We start from the raw sequence: 19,391 nt of genomic DNA on the forward strand, positions 1-19,391 counted from the left end.
ATTCACATTTCAATTCAGCTACAATTATGATATTTAATCAATCCTTATTACATGGTAATGTTAGACTCCTACAAGACCCACACATAAAGCTGGTAAAGGGACTTCAAGACGCATCGAGTCGGTTGCATCTCAAAAAGAGGTACAAATATATATATCCATTGAATTATATACGCAACGATTCTGTTGCATCACAAAAAGTCATGATTTAATTTATATGAATTTTTAGGTTCCCGGTCGAATGTTGAAAAAAGCTGGTAAGGATATTCCAACGAAGTCCGGGACAAAAACAAATCCTAAATCTCAAAAAGAGGTACAAATATATATACCCATTGAATTATATACACAACGATTCTGTTGCATCACAAAAAGTCATGATTTAATTTATATTTTTAGGTTCCCGGTCAAATGTTGGACAAAGCTAGTAAGGAAATTCCAACGACGTCCGGGACAAAATCTCAAATTATGATGCGTCTTGAGAAAATGGTGGAAGAGTCAGATATTATGCACGGCGCCATCCGTAGTGTAGATATGGATGAAGGTGTTTTCGGAATTGCTCATTCCGAATTAATTGCAAAGGAGGACATGCAACAACTTTTTGAACACGAAGAATTGGGCATCGCTGTCATTCATACATACATATGGTACTCCGATCAATCTATTATTTACTTAGTTGAACACTTTATTTACACATTTCAATGAGTAGTCTAATGTTTATTATGTTTCTATTTAAGGTATATGTATGACACATTGATGCGGGGAACTGAATTGTGTAACCGATTCAATTTTATTGCTGCTTCCCGTATCAACACAACGTTTATAACGAAAAATCCAACATCCGTAATGAATGAACTAGTCGATAGATTCATGGTGTCCGGCGATAATACTACACCCAGTTTGTATTTTTTACCGTTTAATTCTGGCAACGGGTTAGATTTTCTTTCTAATAATTTCATTCTAATATATGTATATCTTTTACGTAGAAAATTTTCATGCATCTAAATTTTTGTTTTATTTTACAGTGGTCACTGCGTGTTGGTTGCTATGGATCTTTCGAGACTAATGGTGTATTATCTCGATTCGTTACCGGGTGATTGGAGTAAATATCCGAGTATGAAGAAGACGGTTGACGCGTAAGTGAAATTCCCCTAAATATTCGTGTGTATTTGTATATTTAATTATGTCTGTCAGATTGATCTCAATATACGTTTTTATTTTGTTAGGGCAATACTAAAATTTAGATCGAAAAAGAATTATCGTAATAGGAAGGACATTACCTGGGTCAGAGTTCAGGTATATATTAAGTTTCTTATTTTTGCTTATAATAGTGTTTGTAAGAAATTAAATATATATATATATATATATATATATATATATATATATATATATATATATATATATATATATATATATATATATATATATATATATATATATATATATATATATATATATATATATATATATATATATATATATATATATATTGTTTGTTTTTCTATGTAGTGTCCTCAGCAAAACAATTCGATCGATTGCGGATTTTTTGTATTGAGATTTATGAGAGATATCATTGCGTTGAATCGTATAGACATCCCAAAAATGGTATGGAATAATAACTTAGGGTTTATTTTAATATTATCGGATATTTCATCTAATTTGTTACTAAATCATGAATATGTTTTATTCTCTTAATTGTAGTACTTTGACGAATACAAATCTTACTCAAGAGCTCATTTGGATGAAATGAAGGATGAATTGTGTCAATTCATTATTGATCATAGAATCATATAGGTTGTAGTTGTTGTACATATATGTATGGAATGTTGTTGTACATGCATGAATATCAATATATTAATGTTGTATATATGGAAGATTAATGTTGTATATAAATGGATTCATGTTGTATATATCAATGGATTAATGGTGTATAACATTGGATTAAAGGATGAAATCAATATGAATTTTACACTTTTGCAGCATGCGAACAGGTTCCCAATTAAATACCCACTGTTTTTCAAACAAATTTTTTTAAAATAACACTTTAGAGGGCGCTTTCTGTAGGAAGCGCCCTCTAAACACTTTACATTGACAACTTTAGAGGGCGCTTTGTCCAAAAAGCACCCTCTAAGGTGGCCCTTTATGGACCACTCCAGAGGGCGCTTTTTTCTGAAAGCGCACTATAATGTGGCCCTTAAAGGGCCACTTTAGAGAGCGCTTTCTCCAGGAAAACAAAGCGTTGTCTTTACCTATGCCAGCGCCACTTTAGAGGGCGCTTAAAAGCCCTGTTATAGGCCAAAAAAAGCGCCCTCTTTTCCCTTATTTGGCGTAGTGAGTTATAGATCATTTCACTATTTCATACAATAATAATTGCATTTTTTAATGGGTAATGCTAACCTGTGCCCTAAGGGCACATGTTAAGAAACCTACAAATAGAAAATTTGTATTGAAAAAATAAATAAAATTATTAATTATAGGTTTCTAATAAATTTAATACACAATTTCCAAAAATTTATTTCTATATTGATCTCTTAACTTGTGCCCTTGGGACACAGGTTAGCATTATCCTTTTTTAATTTGTGTGGATATCCAAAAACATATTATAATTTGAGATGATGGGAGTAACTTGTACGCTTTGCAATAGCCTAACATTTATTTTGCACAATTCCAATGTATGTTACTTGCAATGCAAGTAATTTTAAATTATAAAGAAGAAAATCCAGGCAAAATATATTTAAAAATTAAGTAAATGAAAAAAAATATTATACAATAAAGATAAAATTACATTAGAAGTCTTATTTTTTATTAGGTTAGTTCTTTACTTATTCTTTAAGATAATTTTTATATAATTTTTTTTCACATTTTGAACATTTAAAAATAAGTGACTATCATATTTTTTGGTTGCACTTCCTTATTTTTATATCACTCAAAATAATTGAGTCCACAATTAGTACATTCATTTTGTTAAAAAGACAAAATGCACACATTTAATAACTTATGATCCGTTTGATCGGAGGATTTTGGAGGGAAGGGGAGAAAATATTTTAAATTAAATATGTTTGGTTCCATTTTTTATGAGGGAATAGGAGGTAATCTGAATTCCTTCTAGAGTAGTTTTTTGTTATCTTAGAATTGAGGTTTTTGTTGGAAGGGAGGGGATGATGAGGAGTTATAATAAAATCTATTTTTATTGTAATGACAAATTACCCTCATTTTTTTTATTATAATCCTAAATGTCCCTAATAAATATTATGGTTAAATATGATTTTGATTTCATACTTAATTTTTAGTCACTTAAAAAAAAATTCTTTAAAGAATATTCCTCCTAAAATTTTTAATTTTAACTTTTGATCTCTCTTACAACCTAGCGACGATTTTTACAACTTAGCGACGATTTTTTATTTAGCGACAATTTTTGCACGAGAGACCAAAAATTAAAATTAAAATTTTTACGATGACTGTTCTTTAAAGTAAATTTTTAGAGAGACTAAAAGTTAAATATGAGATATTTAGGAGGATCAAAAACATATTTGACCCTAAATATCATATGTAAATTTATCATCTTATTAGAATTTTTCCATTTTTTTAAACGACAACTCCATTATTTTTATTACTATGACTCTACTTTGTTTCTTTTTTTCACGTATTTTATTTTATTCATTTTTATTTATTATTTTGTTTCTAATAACTTAATATTTTTTATAAGTTGTTTTGCTGTATTAAATATTAATATATAATTGTAGTATATGAGTTATATATTTAGCAATGCTATTCCTACAACTTTTTTGACATCAAATACTTATATCATATACACTGTTCACCATATTTATCTGATGAATAATATATTTAAAAAAAAAATAAAAAATTATGAACATTACGTCAATAATACATGAACAATACATGAACACAATGTAATGTCTATGAACAATACACATGAACAATGATTTAAAATAGTGAAAAATGAGGTTAATTAAATGTAAAAAATTGGATGATGAAGTGATGAAGTTGATTAATAGACGTTAAGATATTAAAAATAATTTTTAATGATAAACAAAGTTGGTTAATGAAGCTATGAAATTGATTAATAAATGTTTAAATATTAAAAATAATTTTAAGCACCCACCAAAGTTGGTAATATAAGTTATGAAGTTGATTAATAAAGTTATAAAATTGGTTAATAAATTTAGGAAGAAGGTTAATAAAGATATAAATAATATAAAAAAATAAAAAAATATTTTTTATATATTTTAAAAAAATAATATATTATAATAATATTTTATTATTCATCGTATCAATGAATAGTAAAATATGATGTAGGTGTACATTAGTTTAAAAATAACAGTTTTCTTATATATTTTTTAGAATTTAATTTTATGAATATTTTAGAGGATTAAATGGATTATCAAAATAAAAAAATATTTCATTTAAAAATTGATCCTATAATAATTCTAAGACATTTATTAATATTTTATTTACACTTTAATTTATTTTAGAGTATTTAAAATATTAAATATTTTGTATTTGATTATCTATGTTGTTTATGAATTGACAATATCATTTTGTTTTTATTTTATTTAGCACGAGTGTTATAATATTTTAAGGATAATAATATAAAATATTTTAAAAACTCTTTTCTTTTATTCGTGAATTAAATACATTTTAAATTAAAATTTTTTCCTCCTCTTTTCTCCTGTCTTTTAAATCAAATATATTTAATCCCTCTAACAAACTCTTAAAAAATTAAATTATTATAAAAAAAAAAAACTTAAAAACCTCTGTTATAATTTTACCGGAGGAAAAAAAATCAGATAACTGGAGTAACAAAATAAGTTGCTGGAACATCAAGCAATTGCAATCGAGAAATACTAAATAGAACAAACGTCATTTTTATTTTATGAAAAATAAAAGTAATTGAAAAATATAAAAAAATAAGTAAAATACAGTTAAAAAAAAAGAGGGAAAAAGAAAAGGAGAAAAACCCTTTTGATTATTTTTTTGGAACACAAAACCCTTTGGATTTGTTTCGTCTCAGCACCGCAGCGCAGCCGCAATCTCAAAGAACCATTGCAGCGTTAACCCATCGGAACGCAACCTCATCAACCAATCCACAGAAATGGTGAACCAAAGACAACGCCTCGCCAAGAAACGATTCAAGGCCGAAAACCCCGAACTCTTCCCCAAACCAGAACCCACTCCACCAAAAGACCCATCGAAAAAGAAAAAGAACAAATTCAAGCGCAAAAAGCCCGACTCAAAAGACAAACCCCGTACCGGAAAACGCCCCCTTCGAGTCCCCGGTATGAAACCCGGCGACAGCTGTTTCATTTGCAAGGGATTAGATCATATCGCTAAGTTTTGCACCGAGAAAGCCGAATGGGAGAGGAATAAGATTTGTTTGCGGTGTCGGCGACGGGGTCATAGAGCTCAGAATTGTCCTGATGGTTCTAAAGATGTGAAATTCTGTTACAATTGTGGTGACAATGGTCATTCTCTTGCTAATTGTCCGTATCCTCTTGAAGAAGGAGGAACGAAGTTTGCTGAGTGTTTTGTTTGTAATGAACAAGGGCATTTGAGTAAGAATTGCCCTAAAAATGCTAATGGCATTTATCCAAAGGTATATATTGGGTTTATGTGCATAATTGCATTGGTTTATTTCAGCTTATTTATAGTATTAGTACTTGTGGGATTGTTTGTGAGAGTTTCTGTTAGTAGCTTATATCATGTCTATAAGTTGTTTTTAGCTTATTTTCATAAGCTCTTATGAAAGGTGCTTGTCAGTGTCCGAATCAAACAGTGACACTTGTAATTACAGTATTCGTGCTTTAGGGTTGTTTTTAGCTTATTTCCATAAGCTCTTATTTTCATAGCTTCAGGGCTGTTTTTAGCTTATTTCAATAAGCTCTTATTTTCGTAGCTTCAGGGTTGTCAACATTGCAGTATATCCTTTTCTTTCAAAAGTATAACCGTCATTTAGTTCAGTTAACAATACTTGTTGTTTATGATAGGGTGGTTGTTGTAAATTATGTGGTGGTGTGACACATTTGGCAAAGGATTGTCCTGACAAAGGGAAGAATGGATTTGGTGGTGGTGCTAAAGGGGCTGTTCACAACTGTAAGTTTTTTCTTTAGAAGAAACTGAATGGGTTTTTGTGCTTCTATACGTGGTTTTGATGTCAAGTGCTGCATTTTTGTTTAATTTGTTTGCAATTATGTATCGTTTGTTTGCTCCTAGTTCTATTATATTGCGCTTTCGACAAGCTATGGTTGAATCCAATCTACAAATATAGTCATTAACTTCTAATCATTACGTCTAACTCGAAATGGAATTGTAGTGTTTTTGGGTCTTTTGCTACCCTAGGATAAATGAGAAGGGTTGCACATATGTTATAACTTATATGTATCTTAAGAAGATACGTTGTATGATGATATAGAGTAGAGTTGTATCTCATCTCAATTATTAGATACAAAATTGAATCCAATCAATACAAATTCTTGTGTGTATCTATTTTTAAATTGAATCCTAACTTGAGTCCCGAATCATTGTCATATCTTGATTCACCATGATGGGTCCTGATTCATTCTAAAGAACCACATCCTGAACTTATAATGTAGCCAACTAGTTTTGTTGTACTTTGTATGGTCATCCACTTTTTTTTATCATTTGATTTACAACTTGAATTAAATTGAATCTTCAATTACTTTGAGGTTTGCGTATGTCGTATGATATATTATTGGCTTATATATTTTGTCATGTTGCTTGTATTCAGCATTGTTGATGGCAGAATATTGTGGAAGGATCTTTGCCAAAGATCTGCCATATAAAGACGCCATTGCAGCCTATAGGGCCGCCATGGCAGACATCCCATCACAAATTGCTTATGGTGGTTGTTAAAAAAAACTGCCACTCCATTCCGCCATGGCCACCATTATGCAACATTACTTGTTTTTACTTAAAAATATAATTTCTTTTATTATGTGTCTTAAGATTCATAATAAGATTCGACTCACAATTTGCAAAATAGGTACTTCAATTCACAATTTGAATTTCAACTTATAACCATGGTACCCCTTCACAAATTGCCCATGGCTGTTGTAAAAAAATCCACCATGCCATGGCTGCCATTTACATTCTTGTTTTTACTTAAAAATATCCTTTTTTTAATCATGTGTCTTACGATACATAATAAGATTCGACTCTCAATTTGGAAAATAGGTATTTCAACTCATGATTTGAATCTCAATTTTGATAACCATATGGCTCCAACAGTATTGATAGTCTTCCTTTGAAGTCCTTTATTTTGGTTCAAATTAAAATTCTCGAGTCATTTGCTATCAGGAGTGGCCAGTCTAGCTGGATAAGGATTCTTCGTATGGAAGTTTGAAATTAGCAAATTTTTTGGTGGTTCGGTATACTGATAGGTTATTATTTATTGCATGTCAAAATGATTAAAATCTATCTTACTTGTAAATATAGGGTGATAAAATTTGATAATCATGACTCATGAGGACATGGACTATCCAAACTTCTTGGTTTAATTGCATATGTATTGATCTTCCTTTTTGTTGTCAAAAAATTTGTTTTAACGGGTCAGTGGGCATTGTTCTTATTCAAAACTATGAAGCACATACACAAACACCGGACACAACACTGACACGTTAGCACTGGTAATAATTTGAAAAATGAATAAATTGAACGTAATCACATGTGCGACACCGACATGGATGCACCTTTTTTCAGAGGTGTCGGTGCTATTGTGATCAATATCTTTGGTTTCACTTTTTGTTTGAGGCTTCACCCATAATAAAGAAATGTCTTTGTTATAACAAAGATGAGTGATATGAATGCCGTTTTTTCTTAGTCATAATTGTTCATATTATAATCAAAATCACTAATGTTCTTATATGCAGCCATTCTTACCTCAGCCTTGGCTCTTTCTGTATCTCATCTATTTAATTGCTTTGATATGTGATTTCTTCTTATTTTATTGGATTGTCAAGTATTTTTAGTCATCTGATAAGGGTATATATAATATGGTTGGATAACCCCCTTCTTTCTTTCAGTGCTGAGAACCGACGAGAGGCCCAAGGGTCAAGTTACCAAATTTGTGAGCGGAGATGATATGGATGATGACTTTACCACACAAGAAATAAAAAGCGATGAGAAGAACAAGTCTGCCAAGTCCAAAGATGGCAGTGTAAAACCAAAGAAAGGTCCTAAAATCGTAAATTTTGACTAGTGCATTTTTGGAATCACAATGAGTTTGACAAAATCTTAGGTACATCGTGATTTTGTTGAAACTCCGAAAGTATAATTTTTATCAAAATCACGGTGTCACATTGTGTGATTCTATGGAACTCACAGTCAATCCAAACATACATTTAAGATAGTTTCCTCATAATGTGTTGTATGGAGATTGGTTTCCATTTTCTTTGTTCTTTTAGTACCTCTAAGTATACAGTAGGACCCTGCTATGCATTGCAATATGCTGAATCTCATCTAGGTTGAAATCAAATGCAATTTTCGAAGGGTTGGGTTACCTGAGATTTTGAAGAATTGACATGCAAACTGAATTATCTTTCCTTGCCGACGATTCATTAATCCTAGTGCTTTCAAAAGGAAACTAAACCTATTTTTTTGTTAGGGATAGGGACTGGTTTACTATCTTTACTCTTATTTGATTATAAGGATTTGGTCCCATTATTTTAAACAATGCTCAAGTGGTTTTTGAAAAGATTAGTGTTTTTTTTAATGAAAAATTATCTAATTGAGTAGATTGAGTTGGTTGTTCATCTTCAAAAACATGGATAGGCTCATTTTTATTGGTTTCACCCATGTTATCGTACTCTTTATTTCTCATATTTACTGTTTCATTTAAAAAAAAAAATTATTCGTTGAAACTAAATTATTTTGATTTACATCATTCTCAACGGAAATCATAGAGCAATTAACAACAAATTTTCCAAAGCACCTCTTTGAAAATGATCGTGGTCGAGAATTTTTAGATGTTTGCCAATGTAAAATTTTAAAATATAGTGAAGATTTTGATTATGATAAAGAAATGTATATGAAGTTTACTGATAGTATAATACTTTCTCTGATTTTATTTATAATTTTTTTTTATCTTTTAGATTTATCGAATAAGTAATGTATTTAGACAAAACATAGATCGAATACATTAGTTAGTGTATGAATCTAAAAAGTGATTTCTTTTCCTTATAAATGGGATCATCAATTCTTTGTAAATCACATTCATCCAAGTTCTGTCAAAAATTGGTCCGGAGATGCATCAAAGAATCTTTCTCGGATGTATTCGATGATGCATATTTGAAAACACCATTGAGTATATTTTAAAATATTTAAACAATATTATTTCGAATATGCATCTCTGAAAACTTTCATGCATGCATCTTGGACAAAAACTTTATCATAAGTTTGTATTTTTTGAAGTCAAATTCATTTTAATTCGACTAACAATATCATAATTTGATTCAAACATTAATAAACACGCACATTATAGAACAAAATAAAGTATTAATTAGAAAAACATTCGATAACATTACATTGTTCTCAAAGTATGGAAAATAATACTAAAATATCCAAAAATAATAAAAAATACAACCTATTGCATATACTTAATCCTAACCCCCTGACTCCTCCTCTATCGTCGGGTAACCCAAGACATTTCGTGACTCGGTAAGAATGGCATAAGCGAGGACAATCACATCATCACCACCTCTCTTAAACAATCCAGACTATATGTCCTCATACGTAAGCCACATAATATTTTGACAGACTGACAACACACCAATGACATGGTCATCCCTGACCTGCTCATTCTCAAGGATCTCCTCATGAGCTGATCTAGGTGGACGTCCAGGAGCGTTTGGTGTCATGATAGGGTGAGATACATTCTAGAAACAAGTCATGTAACCGTCCACATAAGACCACTGACTTGTGTCTGACATCTTTTGATACTTCTTTAGTACGAGATGACTCTCGTAATCTGCTCGTATGTCATAAAGTATGGAAATTTTGCACGCTCATCTCTGGTGCTCTCACACTACATCATGGCATCAACTGGGTTAACTTTCAAATAAATGACAATCATTTCCTGGGCTTTATCACATTTGGTTATAGAATGATTAAGTAACTTCCCCCTGATGGGAAGGTGTATAAGGCAAGTCACATCATCTAATGTAACCGTCATCTTGCTAATGGGAAAGTGGAAACGTGACATTTTTTATGCCATCTCTCAACAAAAATCCCCTGCATGCCATGGCTAATGGTCTTGTATTCAGAGCAACACAAGCCACAAGACCTGAGTATCAGAGGACACTCTGGAATCAATTAGCCTCAGACTGATAAAGTTGTAAAATCTTTTTGCCGTGATTAATAGGCTTTAAACATTCGTGTTTCAGTTAAAAAAATATAACAATATTAGTCGTTGGAAATTTGTATAAAACATATACTCCTTTCATTCTCTTTTATAAGCAACTTTTACTTTTTAGATTCATTAAATAATTGATGCATCTAGTATATATAATCCACACACATAATTTATTCAATGAAACTAAAAAGTAAAATTTGCTTATAAAAGAGAATGAAATAAGTAAATAACAAATGTTAGCAAATATACCTCTATGACCCATACATGCCCAACAACACGCTCTCTATAATATATCAGTAAGGAGGTGTTAGAAGACCCTCTTGGATAACCTTCTGCAGGGGTAGGGAAACTATCATGTGTAGCAGAAGCTTCATATCCACAAGTCTCGGGAGCTTCAGGTGAATCTCGGTCTTCACGAGTAGGGGAGACGTGCCCCTAGGTGAGGACCCCTAAGACATACGACTCCTAGAATTCGATGCTTCCCTATTATAAAGTCTATGGATGATTCCCCGCCTAGCCTTGACCTACTCATTCTGAAGTCTAGCCCTCTCACGTCGAACTCACGCGTGCTGGGTTTCACGACCGAGTCTCAATCTGTCATTGTCGTTTGCAACTATTTTTCCTAAAAAAAAGAAGAGAAAATGATAAAATCAGAACATTTTCGAATATGCACCTCTAAAAACTATCAAGACATAATTCAAAGATGTGTCTGTGAATAAGCTAGTGTTTCTAACAATGACAAAAATGCAGACCAATCTTGCCCTAACAACTCAAAATGCAATCAAATGAAAGTGCATGTCTCTAACAACTACCTATTTCGAATGTGACTAAAACCTAATGCATTTAAAATAACCTATTTTACCTAATACATTAATCAAAACTAAAAAAAAAATGAGAAAATTACTCAAAAAAATGCTGATGATGAAAAATATTGAATGTAGTAACTGGAGTGAGTTGGGATTGAAAAGCTTGAAGTAAAGTAATGTTTATCCTTGAAAAATGGATTGGAAGAATGTTACTCACGAGCTCCAATCGAGGTATCTGAAAAGTTTCAGAAAATGAAGGAGAAGAAGGGTCTGTCTGTTATGCGTTATAATATTAATTAAACGCGTTCGGAGATGAATCTAAAAAAACATTTCAATTTGAAAATAAGGGTTAATCCAGAGATGCATACGCAGACAAATCCTAAAAGACATACGCATATGCATCTCCGAATTAAATTTTTGGCAAGGTGAGAGACATTCAACCATTTGCGCTTATATTATGGAAAAATGATGCGTTTGTAGAGGTATATCCGAAAACTAGAAACATTTCTGATTTTTCGTCATGAGTTAGAGTGAACCTATAGAGATGGAAAAATAAATTCCCAAAAACAAATGTTTTTGTTGGTGATTTTTGACCAATACTATTAACAATATTAAGAGGTAGCCATTTTAATATAATTCATGCCACAATTATTTCTTCATGCTACAATTATTTCTTCATGCATATGAGACCACCACATGTGTTCACACTTACAAAAATATGCCTTTGCAAAAGAATATAAAAATTTCAACTTGGAACAATTTTTCAAATAAATATTAGACGTAAGAAATGGAAAATTATCTAAATTTAATGATGGTTATGTTTAAATTGTTTATTACGAATTATGATGTTTCACTTGAAGCCATAATTCAAAGCACTTACCAAAACTTATACAAGAATTATAAGAATGAATAGTTCTTCCCGTCTAAAGCTATTTTGGTAAGAACAATTGAAACTCCAAACTCAGACAATAATTATAAAAATGAAGAGTTCTTATCTAAAGCTATTTTGGCAAGAATAATTGAAACTCTTGATGCAATTAATGAATATATTTCAGGATTGATCGTAAGTAAAAAAATATTTTCATTTGAACTACTTAGTTAGTGAAAAAAATTAACTAATATATTTTTTAGGAGAGACAAAAAAAAGTCAGAAATGACAAAATAATACTGAAAAATTAACTAATATATTTTTTAGGAGAGATAAAATAATACTGAAAATTTGAAACTATTTTTATAAAATGACAAAATAATATATTTATAAGGAAACAACATTATATTGTTTAAAAAATCTTGTATAATGTACTTTTTTGGGATCAAAATTCCCTAATACAAAGAATCTCAAGAAACCCTAATTTTGTACCACCACCATTCCGTCAAGTCCCTCGCCGCATCTACCCGTATCTCGATTCATTCCAACATTCAGTTCCAAGAACAAAATGCTCACAGAAGAGAATTCCGAAGCATTTGCTTCACTGGAGAAGAAACACGAAGATGGCAGCAAGAAGAAGAAGAAATCCAAAAAGAAGAAGAAAAACAACGAAAATTTGGCACAACCGAACGAACACCCTCAGCCTCAGGTATCCTCTGAACCCTTAGTAGTTACACCGAATCCAGAAATCAAATCAAATGAAGAATCTTCATTGCCTAAGAAAAAGAAGTCGCATAAGAAGAAAAGCGCGATCAATGCTGAAGTAGCACAACCGAATAGGGAAGAATTGAAACCCTCATTAGACCTAGAAGTTAAAAAAGAATCCGAATCAGTTGAAGTTTCTGTAGAAGGTGCAGAAACTGTAACAGGTAAGAGAAAACGAAAAAGTGGAATAGGAAAATTGAATGAGGTGGTGGTTGTGGAGAATGCACTCATGCATGATCATGATCAGGAGCAATTGAACACAGTAGACACTGAAGAGAAGATAGATAAGAAACAAAAGAGGAAGAGGAAGACGAAGAGGAACAAGAGTGAGTTAGATGGGTCACAATCCAATGAGCAGAATATCAACCCGGCTGAAACTGTGGTTCAGACATCTATAATCAACAGAGAAGTACCTCTTGTAGACCCAACAATCCCAGGGAACACTCGTCCTGTACATTTATCAGAGCCGGAACATGAGGACTTGGATAGAGAATGGATGCATAGGAAAAGAAAGCGTGAACGCAAAAGTAAAGGGGAAGAAAAAACCGAGGAGCGCAGTGGCAAGAGAATTGAAATCCAAATTCAGAGACCTGTTGACCCTATAATAGAACCCTCAACAGACCCAGCAGTTATAATGGACCCTCACCCTGCAACCCCAATAGATGCAGAACAGAAGATTGCAAAGAAACGTAGGAAGAAGAAAAGGACGTGTGAAACTCCAGCTCAGAAATCAATAGTCTCTACAACAGCGCCATCGGCGGTCTCCATAGACCAAGCGATCCCAATAGACACTGCTTGCCACACAGCTGCACCCCCAATAGATGCAGCAATTCCAGAACAGAAGACCTCAGAGAAAAAGAGGGAAAAGAAAGATGGCCTCAAAAGTAAAGCGTTAGAATCTGATGGACGTAATGCTGGTTCAACTGCTGAAACCTCGGTTAAAAGAGTCAAAGTCACTGATGCTCCCCATTATCAACATGGTAGAAGTTCTATGGTAAGTAATATGATTCATGGATTTAATTTAAGTAGTTGTATTTTGTGTTCCTCTATTCTAGCGTAAAATGATCCAAGACAGCTTCTAAAAAGTGTTCCCACTCTGGTTTGAAGTTGATTCAATTATTCCGTTGTAGTACATAAATGGGGTAACTTGGTGTTTGCAGATATGTTGGGCATGCCGGGAAACCAATCACACAATTCAACAATGCCAAAAGCTTAAATACCTCTCCAAGGATGAGGAGATTTGCTTCTTCTGTGGGGAAATCGGGCACTCACTTGGAAAATGCTCAGTGTATAAAGCAGGTATGTTAATATTTGTGCTTTTTTTCATGAATTTCTTATATTATATTTTTTAATGCAAGCCAGTCAAAAACATCATTTTTACTGTGAGAACCATATGAAATCTATATGTTGCATGACAATTGTGAATTTTACTGTGTTTCATTGAAATTTTCATGGCAGCAACCCAAGTCATGAGTATATATGCTTTCCTAAACTTAGTTTGTTACTCGCAAAATTGATTTCTTTTTGGTTCATTGAACAGCTGATACGTCATTTGTTCAATGAATTAAAAAAGTCAATTTTGCTTACAATAGGGATCGGAGGAGGGTGTACTTAATATTGTTAATAATAGTAACTGATGAGACAAACTTATAGTAATAGTAATATGAGATCATATCTGAGTGGTAAATATTATTTATTTTGCACCCATTATCTCAGATTTTTAGCCATGCCTATTTTGGAATTTGTTATTGATTTGGAATACACATTATATTTTACTTGTAATCTACTTGTTCTGTTTGGGATTTGTATTAAAGTGATTTTGCCAAGTTCTTTTGTAGGGGAAAAATACTTTCGTGTTCATTATTGCAGTCTAGGACTTTTTATATGGGAGAAAATTCAATAAGTGTTGTCTCATATTGAAGATTACTAACCAATTAAAATAGTTGCAAATCAAATAGGACTAAGATAAAATAAAACCAGGGAGAATAAAATCAGATCTCGCCTGATTATCTAATGTTTCTCCTACATATTGTTTTAAAAAAAATGATCTTGTAGTAGTTGAATAATACCATACCATTGCTTGCTTGTATTGCAGAATATTTTCACAGAATAAATCATGTTATACGAAGATGGGGTCTTTGTGCTTCATTCAGAATAACATTTTCTTCATGCAAGCACCCCATTTCTAATGAATCATTGTCTTTGAAGTAAATAGTAAATACATATTGTGATTTATGATTGAAGATGTTTTTAATTTATCCTGCCAATAAAAACTCATATAACTTTAGCTTTTTGTTCTTTCTTTGAGGAAAATGCTTTCCAATAACACTGTTTACCCTTTGTTTTGCTCTTATTTTTACTGTATTGGTATGTATTTTTGGAAAATATGGCCGAGAGTTAGATATAGGAGTTTTGCATTCAAGTCAACTAGGATTTTGGGTCATTTCAAAGGTTGATTTATTGTTTTGAAGATATCCGTTTAAACAAAATTTGGAATGAGAGATGCATGCATGTGTATTTGAATGTACTGTTATCAAAGGAAATATTACTAGATACTAATTTACCATTTTCTCTCCTAACACTAATATGATTTTACACTTTCATTGTTGTACGAAAGAATTCTATCCAGTCAGTCATTCATCTGTCAATAGTTCGTTAAAGTGGCAAAGTTGTAGTGTTTGTGGCTGCGTCAGCCAAGAAAAACTATAAGCAAAGTTGTTATTAAAAAAATCTTGAGATTAACGATATAGATAGAAGCATGATCTTGGATAGAACATTAGGGCGGATTTTGATCCATGTGGTCGATCCTACTTTGTGGGATAAAACTTGATTGCTGTTGTAACAATTGTATTTGTATGTCTTAGCTTAGTTATATAGACAGTTGGTATTATACCAGGCTTCACTCTCTTCTTTCATTTGTTTTGTTATGATTCAAAATTGTTCATTTTGTGTTGCAGGTGGAGGAAGACTTGCTAGGTGCTTATTTTGTGATGCACATGGGCACTTCAGTTATAATTGCCCTGGAAATGGTCATGATCCAAAGGTATTATAATCTATTATTTGGATTTTAGACCACTTTTCTCAATTTCTTTTTACAGAATCGCAAGTCTCTTTGATAGCTGGTGTGTTAAATTTATATTCAAAGCATTACCAATTAATATTTTAAAGCTCACAACTAACTCAAATAACATACAAAGTAATTGTATTGCATTCATATCTATATTCCAAAGAGTATTGCATACTAGGTAACTATGTTTTAACCATTGTACCAATGATTTGTTTAAAACAAGATACTTGTCCATGATTGTCAACTATATTTTAACCATTAACCATTATTCCATTATTTGTAGGTGCAGTGGCCGGTAGAAGCTGAAAGGAAAATCCAGTGCTGAAGTTACAAGTGTGAGAGAAGGGATGAAATTGTCTGTTTAAATAAACACATTTTTCCATTATAAAATTATGTTTGTTGTATTTTTCTTTTGTTACTGAAAAGATTGAAATAATATACTCTTAATGTTGTCATAATTTTTGAGAAATGACAATGGTTACGGAAACTTGTACGAACAATGATTTACTGTTATAATTTTTGAGAGATGACAATGGTTATTAAAACCTTTTCACGTAACTTGTTCGGATAATGACTTCAAAACATATAAATTACTCTCTCCTGTACATTATTATAAACAAAAAAATATAATTATTATATTTTATATATTTTAAGTCAAATATAAATTAATTTTATTAAATTGGCCCTTTAATGAATTGTGAAATAATTCACTCAACTGTATATGTTAAATGTTTTTAAATCAAATGAAATATATTACGAATAATATCGTTAACTAGTTTAAATAGTTAACTTTTGTTTATAATAATAAATAAATTCTGATCTCTTTTATTACTGTTATACATACAAACTTTGGTATCTCTTGGACATATAAAATTGGTTCTTCAATGTCAATTTTTGTTTTGTTTTGTTTTAATTTGAACAAGAAAATGATGGTTCACCCATAAGATAAATTTATATTGTCAATTACTAACTATCAATTAATCTACCACATACAAATTCTTTTTAATGAGATGACAAATTGTTAGTTTTCTATTGATTGATGGTTTAAAATTATCTTATATATTTGGTACATATCCATTAAACACCATTTGATTCGTAATATAATTTTTAAATATTAAATATTATATTTTATTTAAATTAAAAACTAAAATTTTATGAATTCTTTAATATATATTGAGTTTTTTTTAATTAAAAATTATATTGTTTTTTAATTTCAACCCAACCCATTGATAATAGAATTAGTGCTTAAAAATATATGATAAAATACAAATGAAAAATAGATTTCTACAAGCAAGCAAAGTAGTGCCTAAAATAGTTTATGCAATAGTAATATTTCTAATTAGCTCATGCAAATTACAATCTATCGAACATCGGAATAAGATGGTACGTTCATCCTTCCTCCACAATATAACTTAATTCATGTTTCAAGTGATTCCAACCTTTGTTTCTTTCCTCTAAATTCTCTTGCTCTCCGTTTTTCTCTCTAATCTCTCATTACCTCTCCCAAAAATAAGGATCTCTTCCTTTGTCTCTCTCATTTCTCACTTTCTTTCTCAATTATTTTCTTTCTCATTTTTTCCTAGCCTTTCTCTATCATCTCCGACGACAACATGGTAAGTTCTGTGTCTATCATCCTCAACAATGCTAACAAGAGCACAAATTATTCGAGTTTCATTCTTCACTCAATGAAATTCGCATCCACAAAATATAAAATTATGTTCTAAAACCATCACGAGTTAGAGTAATTGCAAATCATATAAAATTTGAATTGCATTTGCATGAAAATATAACATCTAATATGATATTTTGTTGTTTTTGAATTTCATGTAAATAGAATTTTATCAAGTATATTGATTGATTAGATTACTTGACGAACAAGTTATTTATGTGATCATCTCTCATCCTTAATTACATGATTCTTTGATTTTTTTCTTTCAAATATGTGTTTAGGCTAACGCGGCGTCTGGAATGGCTGTTAGCGATGAATGTAAATTGAAGTTTTTAGAGTTAAAAGCAAAGAGAAACTATCGTTTCATCGTGTTTAAGATTGAGAATCAAGAAGTTGTGGTGGAGAAGCTCGGAGGTCCGGAAGAGACCTACGAGGACTTCAGTGCATGTCTGCCTGAAGATGAGTGTCGCTATGCTGTCTTTGATTTTGATTTCATCACTTCTGAAAACTGCCAGAAAAGCAAGATTTTCTTCATTGCATGGTAATTTAATTAATTTCATAGATAAAGTAGTTGTTTATATTTTTTTATAAAGTAATATAGTAACTGAAATTTCATCGTTTAAAGATGAAATAAATAAGATGTGGCAGATTCAAACCAGTGTTTTTGCATGCATCTGATGTTACTGCATAGTTATTAATTAAGCTGACTTAACTGGACAAATAGCTGTTTATTTTGCTATTATATGTACTTAACATGTTAATCTTGTTGATTTGATATAATTAGGTCTCCTGAGATATCAAAGGTTAGACATAAGATGGTGTATGCTAGCACCAAGGACAGATTCAAGAGGGAACTTGATGGGATTCAAGTTGAGTTGCAAGCAACAGATCCAAGTGAAATGAGCTTTGATATCGTTAAATCACGAGCACTATAAAATGTTTCTCATTCTAATTATTCATGATTCTTTACCCGTATAGCTAGCTTTTGCAGCATGAATTTTTTTTTTTTACTTTTTGTTGTTTGTGTCTTAATGGTCTAAAGTTTAGTACAATACTAGAAAAAAACATACACACACTCACACTACAATGCATTTCAGATTACATTAGATAGTTTTACTTATTGTATACATTACATTATTTGGCTTCTTAAAGTGTAACTGTACTTAGCTGCAAATCAATTTTATTCCCACATATGTTCTGTTTTTTAAATTTGGAAGGAGAACTTCTTAAAAAGATTAAGAAGAATACATTGACAACAATCTAATTTCTTTTTTATGAAAGCATTAACAAGTTAACCAGAGATGTTTTCAAAATACAATAAAAGATTATCCAGCAATGATTATTAAGCAATCTACTATCTTTATGTGAGATGTTTTCTTTTGTCAAAACATCCCATTCTCTTTACATTTTAAAATTATGTCTATGCAGTTTGAGAAACCGGTGCAAGAAATTGATAATCTCTCCTGATGAAATTTTATCCTATTTGATCTATTGTAATATAATCAAAATAAGTAAGTATTTGTATATAAATACATGTAAACATTCTTGTTCTTTCATCACCTAAGTGCTTCGCTACTAACAAATTGATATTTAGAGTTTCGGTTCGTTTTTCTTGATCTTGATTCAAGATTTGCACGTTGGTGGTCGTGTTTCCAGAAATTGTGAATCATATTTGCAATTGAGATAAATATTGACAATGATATTCCTATTTCTCTTCCAATTCTTGACGGCAAAAGTTAGAACCGATGAAGTAAGCAAATGAAATTCTTGTTTGGTTTTCAAGAAACCCTAGAAGTTACTACTACAAAATAAACTTTTTGTAACATCAATTTACA

The 19,391-nt window shown here is 31.2% G+C and overlaps 3 protein-coding genes across 4 annotated transcripts; all 3 read left to right on the forward strand.

The window, feature by feature from the left end:
• The first annotated feature begins 230 nt into the window (after positions 1-230).
• LOC127093550 (uncharacterized) lies at positions 231-739 on the forward strand. The gene is made up of 2 exons (XM_051032496.1): positions 231-310; positions 394-739. Exons 1-2 carry the CDS (start codon positions 239-241, stop codon positions 697-699), a joined length of 378 nt encoding a protein of 125 aa, XP_050888453.1. The 5' UTR covers positions 231-238; the 3' UTR covers positions 700-739.
• Positions 740-4,972: 4,233 nt separating this feature from the next.
• On the forward strand, positions 4,973-8,547 carry LOC127093551 (uncharacterized). Its single transcript, XM_051032497.1, has 3 exons — positions 4,973-5,608; positions 6,000-6,105; positions 8,055-8,547. The coding sequence occupies exons 1-3, from the start codon at positions 5,108-5,110 to the stop codon at positions 8,228-8,230; spliced, it is 783 nt and encodes a 260-aa protein (XP_050888454.1). The 5' UTR covers positions 4,973-5,107; the 3' UTR covers positions 8,231-8,547.
• A 3,917-nt stretch (positions 8,548-12,464) lies between these two features.
• Positions 12,465-18,711, forward strand: LOC127092312 (actin-depolymerizing factor 7). Of its 2 annotated transcripts, XM_051031153.1 has the most exons (6): positions 12,465-13,814; positions 13,981-14,119; positions 15,778-15,863; positions 16,177-16,188; positions 17,838-18,097; positions 18,341-18,506. In XM_051031153.1, the coding sequence occupies exons 1-6, from the start codon at positions 12,624-12,626 to the stop codon at positions 18,489-18,491; spliced, it is 1,839 nt and encodes a 612-aa protein (XP_050887110.1). In that variant the 5' UTR covers positions 12,465-12,623; the 3' UTR covers positions 18,492-18,506. The 2 variants fall into 2 exon arrangements, with proteins under 2 accessions (XP_050887110.1, XP_050887109.1); XM_051031152.1 differs by lacking the exons at positions 12,465-13,814; positions 13,981-14,119; positions 15,778-15,863; positions 16,177-16,188 and adding an exon at positions 17,371-17,500 and having other exon boundaries at positions 18,341-18,711.
• The last annotated feature ends 680 nt before the right edge of the window (positions 18,712-19,391 follow it).

This window comes from Lathyrus oleraceus, chromosome 6 (assembly GCF_024323335.1).
Source record: "Lathyrus oleraceus cultivar Zhongwan6 chromosome 6, CAAS_Psat_ZW6_1.0, whole genome shotgun sequence".
In the NCBI taxonomy this organism is placed as follows: domain Eukaryota; kingdom Viridiplantae; phylum Streptophyta; class Magnoliopsida; order Fabales; family Fabaceae; genus Lathyrus; species Lathyrus oleraceus.

What these genes read in the sequence shown, in the direction of transcription:
- LOC127093550 (XM_051032496.1), top strand. Translation starts at nt 239, where the DNA reads ATGTTGAAAAAAGCTGGTAAGGATATTCCAACGAAGTCCGGGACAAAA. An exon ending in ATCCTAAATCTCAAAAAGAG is followed by an intron (nt 311 to 393) that starts GTACAAATATAT and finishes TTATATTTTTAG; the next exon opens with GTTCCCGGTCAAATGTTGGA.
- LOC127093551 (XM_051032497.1), top strand. Translation starts at nt 5,108, where the DNA reads ATGGTGAACCAAAGACAACGCCTCGCCAAGAAACGATTCAAGGCCGAA. An exon ending in CTAATGGCATTTATCCAAAG is followed by an intron (nt 5,609 to 5,999) that starts GTATATATTGGG and finishes TGTTTATGATAG; the next exon opens with GGTGGTTGTTGTAAATTATG. An exon ending in TAAAGGGGCTGTTCACAACT is followed by an intron (nt 6,106 to 8,054) that starts GTAAGTTTTTTC and finishes TCTTTCTTTCAG; the next exon opens with TGCTGAGAACCGACGAGAGG.
- LOC127092312 (XM_051031153.1), top strand. Translation starts at nt 12,624, where the DNA reads ATGCTCACAGAAGAGAATTCCGAAGCATTTGCTTCACTGGAGAAGAAA. An exon ending in ATGCTCAGTGTATAAAGCAG is followed by an intron (nt 14,120 to 15,777) that starts GTATGTTAATAT and finishes TTTGTGTTGCAG; the next exon opens with GTGGAGGAAGACTTGCTAGG. An exon ending in AAGATTTTCTTCATTGCATG is followed by an intron (nt 18,098 to 18,340) that starts GTAATTTAATTA and finishes TGATATAATTAG; the next exon opens with GTCTCCTGAGATATCAAAGG.